The sequence below is a fragment of the Dreissena polymorpha genome, chromosome 1 (genome assembly GCF_020536995.1).
Source record: "Dreissena polymorpha isolate Duluth1 chromosome 1, UMN_Dpol_1.0, whole genome shotgun sequence".
Classification (NCBI taxonomy): Eukaryota; Metazoa; Mollusca; class Bivalvia; order Myida; family Dreissenidae; genus Dreissena; species Dreissena polymorpha.
Genome location: NC_068355.1, coordinates 167972612 through 167986888, shown reverse-complemented (window position 1 = coordinate 167986888; position 14277 = coordinate 167972612). Strand labels below are relative to the sequence as shown.

Below are 14277 nucleotides of genomic sequence, written 5' to 3'. Positions count from 1 at the left end.
ATGACAATACTCCTTGCAATAGCTTTTTCATTTGGATAGTAAATGAGCTGCGCACTGGAAAACAGGGCTTAATGCATGTGCAGTCCGCACAGGCTAATGCCAAACAACGCTTTTGACCTAGACTGAGTTTTTGTTATTTAAGTAGAGACGTTCTTTAAATAAAACATTCCATAAAAGCGGAAAGTGTTGTTCCTGATTAGCCTGTAGAAAATCCACAGGCTAACCTGGGAAGAAACATTTTGCACATTCATTAAGCCCCATGTTCCCAGAGTTCTAAAATTAGGAACCGCTGCTGCCATTTTCAGCTGGGCACACTGGGAGCTGGAAACCACTATACGGAGATTCAGGTGGTAGATGAGATATTCGATGAGTATGCAGCCAAGAAGATGGGAATTGAGTTCAAGGGACAGATCTGTGTGATGATCCACTGCGGCAGTAGAGGGCTCGGCCACCAGGTGGCAACAGGTCAGTTTGTATTTGTGTGGTGGTTAATTGGGCTCAATAAGGCATTGTCAGCTCATGTACTACTTAAAAGTATCCTGGCTATTCTTAAACATTCTTAAGTATACTACAAAGTACTCGGGACCAGATTCAATTGTTGTAATATAAAAGGTGATGAAGTATAACAACATCAATTCCAACAATGGTTAAATAAATGCATGCAATTTCGCTTTATTGCTTTTCTTTCCTTTTTTGCCATTAGTCTTGTGTTTCTTCGCTAAGAACAGTTTGATGTTTTTATTTCTGTCAAACAGTGTTTCAATTCTCTCAGCATTTTGATTGATTCACTCTATTGCAAGTGATAATAGTTCCATTCCATTTCTTGCCAACAGTCTTTTAGTGCTCTCAGTTTTTTAATTGATGTACTGTATTTATCCATATATGTATGTTTGCCTTTCCCGCAACTATCTTTCAAAGCTGTCAGAGTTTTGATTTAACCCTTTCCTACTTGAAAGAAAAGCAAAATGACTATAAGCAACCAGCATAAATCCAGAGCAGCCTGCGATAAACTTGTAGTCTGTTTCTCAGGTTTTATGCTGTTTTTTGCTCACCAGTACAAAAGGGCTGGAAATGAAGCCTTAAAAACTTGACCCTAGTAAGAGTGGTCTTCAATTTAATTTGAATTTCTAATGGACTACAAATGCATCAAAGTAAGTATCTGAGAGGTAAAGGGTTAAATACTTTGCTCCCCCCTCCTTTAGATTCCCTGGTTGTCATGGAGAAAGTGATGAAGCGTGACAACATCCTCACGAACGACCGTCAGCTAGCCTGCGCAAAGATTAACTCTCCAGAGGGTCAGGACTACCTCAAGGGCATGGCGTCAGCCGCTAACTACGCCTGGGTCAATAGGTCAAGTATGACCTTCCTGGCAAGACAGGTTACATAGCACTGATTTTGTACAATCTTTTTAAAATAGAGTTATTTTATTTTTATTTTATATCTTGATGGCAACTGATGCTATTAAGTTATCAAAGTGTTAAATAATAAATATTGTCATGTTTGCTGTTAAGTATCCTTTAATTATATTATTGTGTCTCAAAGTCATTTAATTATATCAAATGGCTTGTTTGCCCAAAGTTTCTAGGAGTTGCTTTTATGCCTCTGTCATTTGTTGATTGACAAAGAGGCATTGAGGTAACACTACTTTATAATTGGGTCATTCTATAATTTAAAAAAATCAACATATTTTACTCTGAGGCACGTCTTACAATTTAAACTCTTTGTCTGGTTTTATATTTTACAGATATTGATAGGGTAAGCTTTGGTTGCACAACTAGTTCACTGTTTTATGATAAAGTTGGAGACTTGAAATATTTCACTGAGTTGGGTTGCATACCACTAGAATGGTTGATAAAAGGAAGGTGCAAACAGTAGATTTTGTTGTGTGTTGAGTACTTCTTTAAAACCACATTACATATAATTGATATTTTTACAGTTTTTTTATTGCATCAATAAATTAAGCTTTAAGCTCTTCAAGGAAAGGAAGGGTATTGTACTGGGGTTGGTGTTGCATTTATATTACTTTAGTTGAGGCTTTTACTAAATTACTAGTACATATTTAAATAAGTACCGTATATTGTGACTTTGAGGGATTTACCTGTCAATGCTTATACAAGGCCCTGTAAAGATTTGTTTCTGCCCCGTGGAATTTAAAGGCATTAAGCAATGCATTTTTTGTCTATATATCCGTCCTTACAAACTATTCTTAAACTCCTGGGGTGACCTTGCTTCAAGTTTGATGACCATAAAGTGAGGATGATCATAAAAAAGGTGTTCTGGGCTTTGACAAATTTCAGCAAAATTATGGCCCTATGTGTGTTTTCTCACTATATAATCAATCAACACCTGAAGCTTGTGTTTTGAACTCCTTTGTAAATATGATTTGATCTAGATCAAACTATTACCCTTCCATAACTTTATGTTTAGGTAATCATAAAGAAAGAAATTTTGGCTGCAATGATGTTGTGAACAATTATGGCCATTTGTAGGTTTTACAACTCTAGAATATATTGTTTTCAACATTTTGTTTGTTGAAATCCTCTTTGACTACTGAGTGCGTCTTGCTCAAACTTTCATAGTTGAATGACCTAAATGTGAAGATGATTTTCAAGGAAGGAAAAGTACGGTAACTGTGATGAGTTTTGGCTCAATTATGGACCAATGTCTTTTAGTCTAATGTAGAATAGATAGAGAATTGATAAGTGTCCTTACTTTTGATGTGAGGGCATCAGTGTCTGTGACACATTTGTAGTAATTTATAAGATTAAGTAATGCAAATGTTAAATCTTGCATGTCAGAGGAAAAAGAATTCTTAAAAAAGCTAAGTATACAAATAAATAAAGGGCAATTTCTGTGTTACTATGGAAGCAACAGTTCTGTTTATGTGCTCTACTTGTCCCCTCAATACAATCTTCTTGCCTGTGAAGATTCATTTTGATAACTCTTAGAGTTATCAAGATATGCCCCAGACAAAAAGACAATATTTCCAGACTGAAAAACTGATTTCAACATTACCCACCTTTACAATTTTGTTAGTCATGGTTATTATATTCATTGTCATTGGAGTAGATATTTAAGTGTTTGGCTATATATTATTTTACAAATTTCTGTGGTTTGACTCGAAGTAAGGACTATCTTTTTTGATCCAATTGTTTATTTCAAATTAAAATATGTTGAGAATTTATAAGATTGATCCTTCTGCGGCCATGGTTGTAGAGGATATGGTGACCAGAAGGTCATGATTGATCCTTCTGCGGCCATGGTTGTAGAGGATATGGTGACCAGAAGGTCATGATTGATCCTTCTGCGGCCATGGTTGTAGAGGATATGGTGACCAGAAGGTCATGATTGATCCTTCTGCGGCCATGGTTGTAGAGGATATGGTGACCAGAAGGTCATGATTGATCCTTCTGCGGCCATGGTTGTAGTGGATATGGTGACCAGAAGGTCATGATTGATCCTTCTGCGGCCATGGTTGTAGAGGATATGGTGACCAGAAGGTCATGATTGATCCTTCTGCGGCCATGGTTGTAGTGGATATGGTGACCAGAAGGTCATGATTGATCCTTCTGCGGCCATGGTTGTAGTGGATATGGTGACCAGAAGGTCATAGGTTCGATCCCTACTGTGTGGGCGTTCTTCAGATCTCTATATTATACATCAAGTACTGGTTCTACCAAGGAAAAAGACTCAAGAGTGTTCCATTTAGCCATATGCTTTTGATGCAATCAAGCTCATATAAATTGGTTTAAACTTCTTGACACCTCAGGCATTTGCAAAGATGTTTGAATCGACGCCAGATGACCTTGACATGCACATCATCTACGACGTGTCTCACAACATCGCCAAAGTGGAAGAACATTTCCTGGACGGCAAGCAAAAGACGCTCTTGGTTCACAGGAAGGGATCTACACGGGCCTTCCCGCCACACCATCCGCTCATTCCTGTGGATTATCAGGTAGTAAAACACCAATCTGCTCATAACTGTCAATGATCAGGAAGTCATACACCATCCACTCATACATGTGGAAAATCATGTAGTCATACACCATCCTCAGACACCTGTTGAATATCAGGTAGTCATACACAGTCCACTCATTCCTGTGGATTATCAGGTAATTATAAACCATTCACTCATACCTGTGGATTATCAGGTAGTCATACACCATCCACTCATACCTGTGGATTATCAGGTAGTCAAACACCATCCACTCATACCTGTGTAATATCAAGTAGTCATACACCATCCACTAATGACTGTGGAATATCAGGTAGTCATACACCATCCACTCATAGCTGTAAAATATCAGGTAGTCATACACCATCCACTCATACCCGTTGAATATCAGGTAGTCATACACCATCCACTCATACATGTGGAATATCAGGTAGTCATACACCATCCACTCATACCTGTGGAATATCAGGTAGTCATAAACCATCCACTCATACATGTGGAATATCAGGTAGTCATACACCATCAACTCATAACTGTCAATGATCAGGTAGTCATACACCATCCACTCATACCTGTGGAGTATCAGGTAGTCATACACCATCCACTCATACCTGTAGATTATCAGGTAGTCATACACCATCCACTCATACCTGTGGATTATCAGGTAGTCATACACCATCAACTCATACCTGTAGATTATCAGGTAGTCATACACCATCCACTCATACCTGTGGAATATCAGGTAGTCATACACCATCCACTCATACCTGTGGATTATCAGGTAGTCATACACCATCCACTCATACCTGTGGAGTATCAGGTAGTCATACACCATCCACTCATACCTGTGGATTATCATGTAGTCATACACCACCCACTCATACGTGTGGATTATCAGGTAGTCATACACCATCCACTCATACCTGGATTATCAGGTAGTCATACACCATCCACTCATACCTGTGGATTATCAGGTAGTCGTACACCATCCACTCATACCTGTGGATTATCAGGTAGTCATACACCATCCACTCATACCTGTGGATTATCAGGTAGTCATACACCATCCACTCATACCTGTGGATTATCAGGTAGTCATACACCATCCACTCATACCTGTGGAATATCAGGTAGTCATACACCATCCACTCATAGCTGTAAAATATCAGGTAGTCGTACACCATCCACTCATACCCGTTGAATATCAGGTAGTCATGCACCATCCACTCATACATGTGGAATATCAGGTAGTCATACACTCATAACTGTCAATGATCAGGTAGTCATACACCATCCACTCATACCTGTGGATTATCAGGTAGTCATACACCATCCACTCATACCTGTGGATTATCAGGTAGTCGTACACCATCCACTCATACCTGTGGATTATCAGGTAGTCATACACCATCCACTCATACCTGTGGAATATCAGGTAGTCATACACCATCCACTCATAGCTGTAAAATATCAGGTAGTCGTACACCATCCACTCATACCCGTTGAATATCAGGTAGTCATACACCATCCACTCATACATGTGGAATATCAGGTAGTCATACACTCATAACTGTCAATGATCAGGTAGTCATACACCATCCACTCATACCTGTGGAATATCAGGTAGTCATACACCATCCACTCATACCTGTGGATTATCAGGTAGTCGTACACCATCCACTCATACCTGTGGATTATCAGGTAGTCATACACCATCCACTCATACCTGTGGAATATCAGATAGTCATACACCATCCACTCATAGCTGTAAAATATCAGGTAGTCGTACACCATCCACTCATACCCGTTGAATATCAGGTAGTCATACACCATCCACTCATACATGTGGAATATCAGGTAGTCATACACTCATAACTGTCAATGATCAGGTAGTCATACACCATCCACTCATACCCGTTGAATATCAGGTAGTCATACACCATCCACTCATACCCGTTGAATATCAGGTAGTCATACACCATCCACTCATACCTGTGGAATATCAGGTAGTCATAAACCATCCACTCATACATGTGGAATATCAGGTAGTCATACACCATCAACTCATAACTGTCAATGATCAGGTAGTCATACACCATCCACTCATACCTGTGGAGTATCAGGTAGTCATACACCATCCACTCATACCTGTAGATTATCAGGTAGTCATACACCATCCACTCATACCTGTGGATTATCAGGTAGTCATACACCATCAACTCATACCTGTAGATTATCAGGTAGTCATACACCATCCACTCATACCTGTGGAATATCAGGTAGTCATACACCATCCACTCATACCTGTGGATTATCAGGTAGTCATACACCATCCACTCATACCTGTGGAGTATCAGGTAGTCATACACCATCCACTCATACCTGTGGATTATCATGTAGTCATACACCACCCACTCATACCTGTGGATTATCAGGTAGTCATACACCATCCACTCATACCTGGATTATCAGGTAGTCATACACCATCCACTCATACCTGTGGATTATCAGGTAGTCGTACACCATCCACTCATACCTGTGGATTATCAGGTAGTCATACACCATCCACTCATACCTGTGGATTATCAGGTAGTCATACACCATCCACTCATACCTGTGGATTATCAGGTAGTCATACACCATCCACTCATACCTGTGGAATATCAGGTAGTCATACACCATCCACTCATAGCTGTAAAATATCAGGTAGTCGTACACCATCCACTCATACCCGTTGAATATCAGGTAGTCATGCACCATCCACTCATACATGTGGAATATCAGGTAGTCATACACTCATAACTGTCAATGATCAGGTAGTCATACACCATCCACTCATACCTGTGGATTATCAGGTAGTCATACACCATCCACTCATACCTGTGGATTATCAGGTAGTCGTACACCATCCACTCATACCTGTGGATTATCAGGTAGTCATACACCATCCACTCATACCTGTGGAATATCAGGTAGTCATACACCATCCACTCATAGCTGTAAAATATCAGGTAGTCGTACACCATCCACTCATACCCGTTGAATATCAGGTAGTCATACACCATCCACTCATACATGTGGAATATCAGGTAGTCATACACTCATAACTGTCAATGATCAGGTAGTCATACACCATCCACTCATACCTGTGGAATATCAGGTAGTCATACACCATCCACTCATACCTGTGGATTATCAGGTAGTCGTACACCATCCACTCATACCTGTGGATTATCAGGTAGTCATACACCATCCACTCATACCTGTGGAATATCAGATAGTCATACACCATCCACTCATAGCTGTAAAATATCAGGTAGTCGTACACCATCCACTCATACCCGTTGAATATCAGGTAGTCATACACCATCCACTCATACATGTGGAATATCAGGTAGTCATACACTCATAACTGTCAATGATCAGGTAGTCATACACCATCCACTCATACCTGTGGATTATCAGGTAGTCATACACCATCCACTCATACCTGTGGATTATCAGGTAGTCATACACCATCCACTCATACCTGTGGATTATCAGGTAGTCATACACCATCCACTCATACCTGTGGAATATCAGGTAGTCATACACCATCCACTCATACCTGTTGATTATCAGGTAGTCATACACCATCCACTCATACCTGTGGAGTATCAGGTAGTCATACACCATCCACTCATACCTGTGGATTATCATGTAGTCATACACCACCCACTCATACCTGTGGATTATCAGGTAGTCATACACCATCCACTCATACCTGGATTATCAGGTAGTCATACACCATCCACTCATACCTGTGGATTATCAGTTAGTCGTACACCATCCACTCATACCTGTGGATTATCAGGTAGTCATACACCATCCACTCATACCTGGATTATCAGGTAGTCATACACCATCCACTCATACCTGTGGATTATCAGTTAGTCGTACACCATCCACTCATACCTGTGGATTATCAGGTAGTCATACACCATCCACTCATACCTGTGGATTATCAGGTAGTCATACACCATCCACTCATACCTGTGGATTATCAGGTAGTCATACACCATCCACTCATACCTGTGGAATATCAGGTAGTCATACACCATCCACTCATAGCTGTAAAATATCAGGTAGTCGTACACCATCCACTCATACCCGTTGAATATCAGGTAGTCATACACCATCCACTCATACATGTGGAATATCAGGTAGTCATACACTCATAACTGTCAATGATCAGGTAGTCATACACCATCCACTCATACCTGTGGATTATCAGGTAGTCATACACCATCCACTCATACCTGTGGATTATCAGGTAGTCGTACACCATCCACTCATACCTGTGGATTATCAGGTAGTCATACACCATCCACTCATACCTGTGGAATATCAGGTAGTCATACACCATCCACTCATAGCTGTAAAATATCAGGTAGTCGTACACCATCCACTCATACCCGTTGAATATCAGGTAGTCATACACCATCCACTCATACATGTGGAATATCAGGTAGTCATACACTCATAACTGTCAATGATCAGGTAGTCATACACCATCCACTCATACCTGTGGAATATCAGGTAGTCATACACCATCCACTCATACCTGTGGATTATCAGGTAGTCGTACACCATCCACTCATACCTGTGGATTATCAGGTAGTCATACACCATCCACTCATACCTGTGGAATATCAGGTAGTCATACACCATCCACTCATAGCTGTAAAATATCAGGTAGTCGTACACCATCCACTCATACCCGTTGAATATTAGGTAGTCATACACCATCCACTCATACATGTGGAATATCAGGTAGTCATACACTCATAACTGTCAATGATCAGGTAGTCATACACCATCCACTCATACCTGTGGATTATCAGGTAGTCATACACCATCCACTCATACCTGTGGATTATCAGGTAGTCATACACCATCCACTCATACCTGTGGAAAATCAGGTAGTCATACACCATCCACTCATACCTGTGGATTATCAGGTAGTCATACACCATCCACTCATACCTGTGGAGTATCAGGTAGTCATACACCATCCACTCATACCTGTGGATTATCATGTAGTCATACACCACCCACTCATACCTGTGGATTATCAGGTAGTCATACACCATCCACTCATACCTGGATTATCAGGTAGTCATACACCATCCACTCATACCTGTGGATTATCAGTTAGTCGTACACCATCCACTCATACCTGTGGATTATCAGGTAGTCATACACCATCCACTCATACCTGTGGATTATCAGGTAGTCATACACCATCCACTCATACCTGTGGATTATCAGGTAGTCATACACCATCCACTCATACCTGTGGAATATCAGGTAGTCATACACCATCCACTCATAGCTGTAAAATATCAGGTAGTCGTACACCATCCACTCATACCCGTTGAATATCAGGTAGTCATACACCATCCACTCATACATGTGGAATATCAGGTAGTCATACACTCATAACTGTCAATGATCAGGTAGTCATACACCATCCACTCATACCTGTGGATTATCAGGTAGTCATACACCATCCACTCATACCTGTGGATTATCAGGTAGTCGTACACCATCCACTCATACCTGTGGATTATCAGGTAGTCATACACCATCCACTCATACCTGTGGAATATCAGGTAGTCATACACCATCCACTCATAGCTGTAAAATATCAGGTAGTCGTACACCATCCACTCATACCCGTTGAATATCAGGTAGTCATACACCATCCACTCATACATGTGGAATATCAGGTAGTCATACACTCATAACTGTCAATGATCAGGTAGTCATACACCATCCACTCATACCTGTGGAATATCAGGTAGTCATACACCATCCACTCATACCTGTGGATTATCAGGTAGTCGTACACCATCCACTCATACCTGTGGATTATCAGGTAGTCATACACCATCCACTCATACCTGTGGAATATCAGGTAGTCATACACCATCCACTCATAGCTGTAAAATATCAGGTAGTCGTACACCATCCACTCATACCCGTTGAATATCAGGTAGTCATACACCATCCACTCATACATGTGGAATATCAGGTAGTCATACACTCATAACTGTCAATGATCAGGTAGTCATACACCATCCACTCATACCTGTGGATTATCAGGTAGTCATACACCATCCACTCATACCTGTGGATTATCAGGTAGTCATACACCATCCACTCATACCTGGATTATCAGGTAGTCTTACACCATCCACTCATACCTGGATATATGCAGTCAGCACAGGCTTATCAGGGACAACACTTTCCCCCAAAACTGCAGGTTTGGTAAGGAAAGACTTTCTTTAAATGAAGAATACAATAAGAACGTTTTTTACAAATAAAGTGTGTCCTTGATTTGCCTGTGAAAAAAAAACCCATCAAATTTTAATTTTTGGTACATTGATTACAAATATATAGCAAGATTGCACCTTTTTTTAACTTTCATCAAAAGCTTAATTCTTTCCTACATGTTTAATAACTTTAATCAATATCTCAATTCTTTCCTCCATTATTGTATCTATGCCTCAATTCTTTTCTGCATGTTTTATAGCATTTGTATCAATGTCTCAATTCTTTCCTACATGTACATGTTTTAAAACTTGCTTTAATGTGTCAATTCTTGTCTGCGTGTTTTATACCTTTATTCAATGTCTGAACTCTTTTCTCCATTAAGTTGACAGGTCAGCCTGTGTTGATAGGCGGCACCATGGGCACATGCAGTTACGTTCTGACAGGAACGGAGCAAGGAATGAACGAGACCTTTGGCACAACCTGTCATGGGGCTGTATGTAATATTTAACCGTTTGCTGATCAGAAGCAAAATGAAAATGGCTATATGCAACAAGCATAAAACCAGAACAGCCTGTGAGTAACTTGCAGGCTGTTCAGGTTGTATGCTGTTTGCTACTCATCAGTATCTAAGGATGGAAATTATTCCTTTAAAATGTTGATTTTGAGTAAAACGGTTAATAAGTGAGGTCTTTAATTTAATTAAATTTCCAAAGGGACTACAAATTGGTCACAATTATATCTGAGCAGTAAAAGGTTCAGAGAAAACCTTGATGGATTATTATCATTACTCACATGGTATGTTCAATAAGTTGATTGCCTTATTGCAATTCTTCTGTGTTGATACTATTTATAAGACCTGCACATTTTTCTGAGAAAAAGCATTAATTTGATATTGAAGTACTTAATGTTTTTACACATAAATATACAAGTGAATTATGGATTCATACTGTATATGAAAAGTTATTTTCTATTTAAATGTCAATAATATACTGCAGTAAAGATTACTTTTTAAACATATCATGTGTTGTTATCATCTTCTCAAAAGATAGCAAATATGTGAACTCAAAAAAAGAAAAATTGTGTGATGTCATAAGTCTTACATTCGTGTAACCATGTTATTTTATACATCTTATATAAGTTTTTCCACATGATCACTACACTTGTCTACTTAATTTAAACAAATTTATTTTAGCTCGTTTGCAGCAAAAGCCTTATGCTTATTGAAATTCTCTTGAGTACGTTTCCTGGGTAGAACCAGTACTTGGTGTCTTCAGGGAAGATCTCAAGAAAGTCCCCAAAGTGGGAGTCGACTCCATGACCTTTAGGCGAACAACACATCCCTACGCCATGGCAACCTACAAATGGTTTTCTTAACAGTAGCAGATACACCCTTGTGGTACCACTGTCTGGATATACATATCAATGCATGCCCTACTGTTTTCAGGGTCGAGCATTATCGAGGGCCAAGTCGAGGCGTAACCTTGACTACATGGATGTGTTGAACGCTCTGGAGGAGAAGGGTATCAGCATCAGAGTGGCATCACCAAAACTGGTCATGGAAGAGGTAGGGACTCGATTAGGGGACTTTTTTTATCTGCTCTTTGGGATAACAGGGCTTAATGTATGTGGTGAAAGTATCGTCCCTGATCAGCCTGTGCAGTCCTCACAATCTTATCAGTTACAAGACTTTACACTGTTATGAAATGTTTTGTTTTAAGAATGTCTCTCCCTATGCAAGATCGAGACTACGCAGATAAAAATGCAATTTTGTTATTACAGAATGTACAATATTTCTTAAATGACATTTTGACATTATATATATTCTACTTTGAATTGTTTTGCACTGTTTGAGTGGCAAATTGTGTAGTAAAACTTTATATCCTGCAAATTAAGAACTAGTTCGCATCATTCAATATCTTGATATAGCTTCTAAATGCCACAACTTGCCAAAAAAGCAGCAAAAAGTATTTATCTGTTAATGACTGCTGATGTTTTGTCCACTGCTTTATAAAATGATAATATCAGTTCCGTGAAAACTACTGTTTCTAAAATTTTGTATTTATGTTCATTAGTTCACAATAGAAGTAAGAATTGCAAATGCGGGGCAAAACAGTGCAAACAAGTATACAAATTTGGATGTTTTTATTGATAATCATGTAAATATTGCATTTAGTTTTTTAAACATCACTCCTATTAAAGTATTGTTTATATTAACATTAACTAACACGTTTCCTTTCTTCAGGCTCCAGAGTCCTATAAAAATGTGACAGATGTGGTGGACACATGTATGTATAATTAGTGTCATCTCTTAAAAAAAAGCTTTTATTAAATATGTTTTGCTTTTAGTCATGACCAAGTACGTATAAATAAGGTTTGTTGGATGTTATTCTTAGAGTGAATTCACTATGATATATTTAATTTTAAAAAGTTCAACTTTTGATATATGGAAATATTTAGTATCGTTTTCCAAAATTTTGGTGTTTCTGTTGTTGTTTTTTTAACCAGGTTTTCAGAAGGAAAAAACTGGTTATTAGATTGGCGATGTTGGCGGGCGGTCAGGCTGGCGGGCGGAACAAGCTTGTCCGGGTCATAACTTTGTCGTTCATTGTCCGATTTTAGAATCATTTGGCACATTTGTTGACCATCATTAGACGGTGTGTCGCGCGAAAGAATAACGTCGATATCTCCAAGGTCAAGGTCACAATTTGAGTTTGAAGGTAAAAATGGCCATAAATGAGCTTGTCCGGGCCATAACTTTGTTGTTCATTGTCAGATTTTAAAATCATATGGCACATTTGTTCACCATCATTAGGCGGTATGTCGCGCGAAAGAATCACGTTGATATCTCCAAGGTTAAGGTCACAATTTGAGTTTGAAGGTCAAAAATGGCCAAAAATGAGCTTGTCCGGGCTATAAATTTCGTTCATTGTCAGATTTTAAAATCATTTGGCACATTTGTTCACCATCATTAGACGTTGTGTTGCGCGAAAGAATTACGTCGAAATCTTCAAGGTCAATGTCACAATTTGAGTTTGAAGGTAAAAAATGGCCATAAATGAGCTTGTCCGGGCCATTTCTTTATGATTATTTTTGAGAGATTTTAAAATCATTTGGCACACTTGTTCACCATCATAAGACGGTGTGTTGCGCGAAAGAATCATGTTGATATCTCCAAGGTCAAGGTCACAATTTGAGTTTGAAGGTCAAAAATGGGCCATTACTATGTCATTCATTGTGACATTTTAATATCATTTGGCACATTTGTTTACCATTATTGGATGGTGTGTGGCGCGAAAGAATTACGTCAATATCTCCAAGGTCAAGGTCGCCACAACTAAAAATAGATTGATTTTGAAACAACTATGTAACTATGAACAATCAGTAACAATGCACATTTTGATTTTGAGTTGTCTCTCTTTATCAGACTTTTTTCTTATTGAAATCAAGGTCAATTTTACACTAGGGGGTTAACAATACACATTTTGAATTGTCTCCCTTTATCAGACTTTTTTTCAACTGAAAACCTGGTTTTGTGACAATTTTGTCCCTTGTTTAAATTTAATTTATGGAATTTACCGGTATGTAACAATTGCAGAATTACCATATTTTACCAACTTTGTGTATTTTTCAGGTCACATAGCGGGCATAAGTAAGAAGGCTATAAAATTACGACCTATTGCTGTCATCAAAGGGTGAAATCAAGGCATGGAATGTTACATTAAAAATAAAAATAAATAGTGGACCTGGCATTTCCCGTCTGGCATGAGTCTGTTCTGCTAATACAGGGGCTGTTTTGCTGATTAAATCAATCAGGCTGGCAAAAACAATTGATTCACAGATTTTGTCCGCAAATAACATGTGTCAAATATGTACTTTTAATTAATTTAAAGGTGCCTTTTCATAGATTTTGACATGAATTGGAAGTTTTTCATGAAATGCTTTATATTGATAAATGTAAACATTGGATCTAAAAAGCGCCAGTAAAAAATCAAGAATAAAGT

General features: G+C 38.9%; 1 protein-coding gene across 1 annotated transcript in view; it reads left to right on the top strand.

Annotated features, from left to right (window-relative positions):
* Positions 1-13972, top strand: part of LOC127864348 (RNA-splicing ligase RtcB homolog) — a 35766-nt gene extending 21794 nt beyond the window's left edge. The window contains 7 exon segments of the mRNA XM_052403995.1: positions 306-465; positions 1203-1378; positions 3770-3958; positions 10659-10769; positions 11721-11840; positions 12519-12561; positions 13908-13972. Coding sequence (XP_052259955.1) covers positions 306-465; positions 1203-1378; positions 3770-3958; positions 10659-10769; positions 11721-11840; positions 12519-12561; positions 13908-13972 — 864 coding nt within the window.
* Positions 13973-14277: the final 305 nt, after the last annotated feature.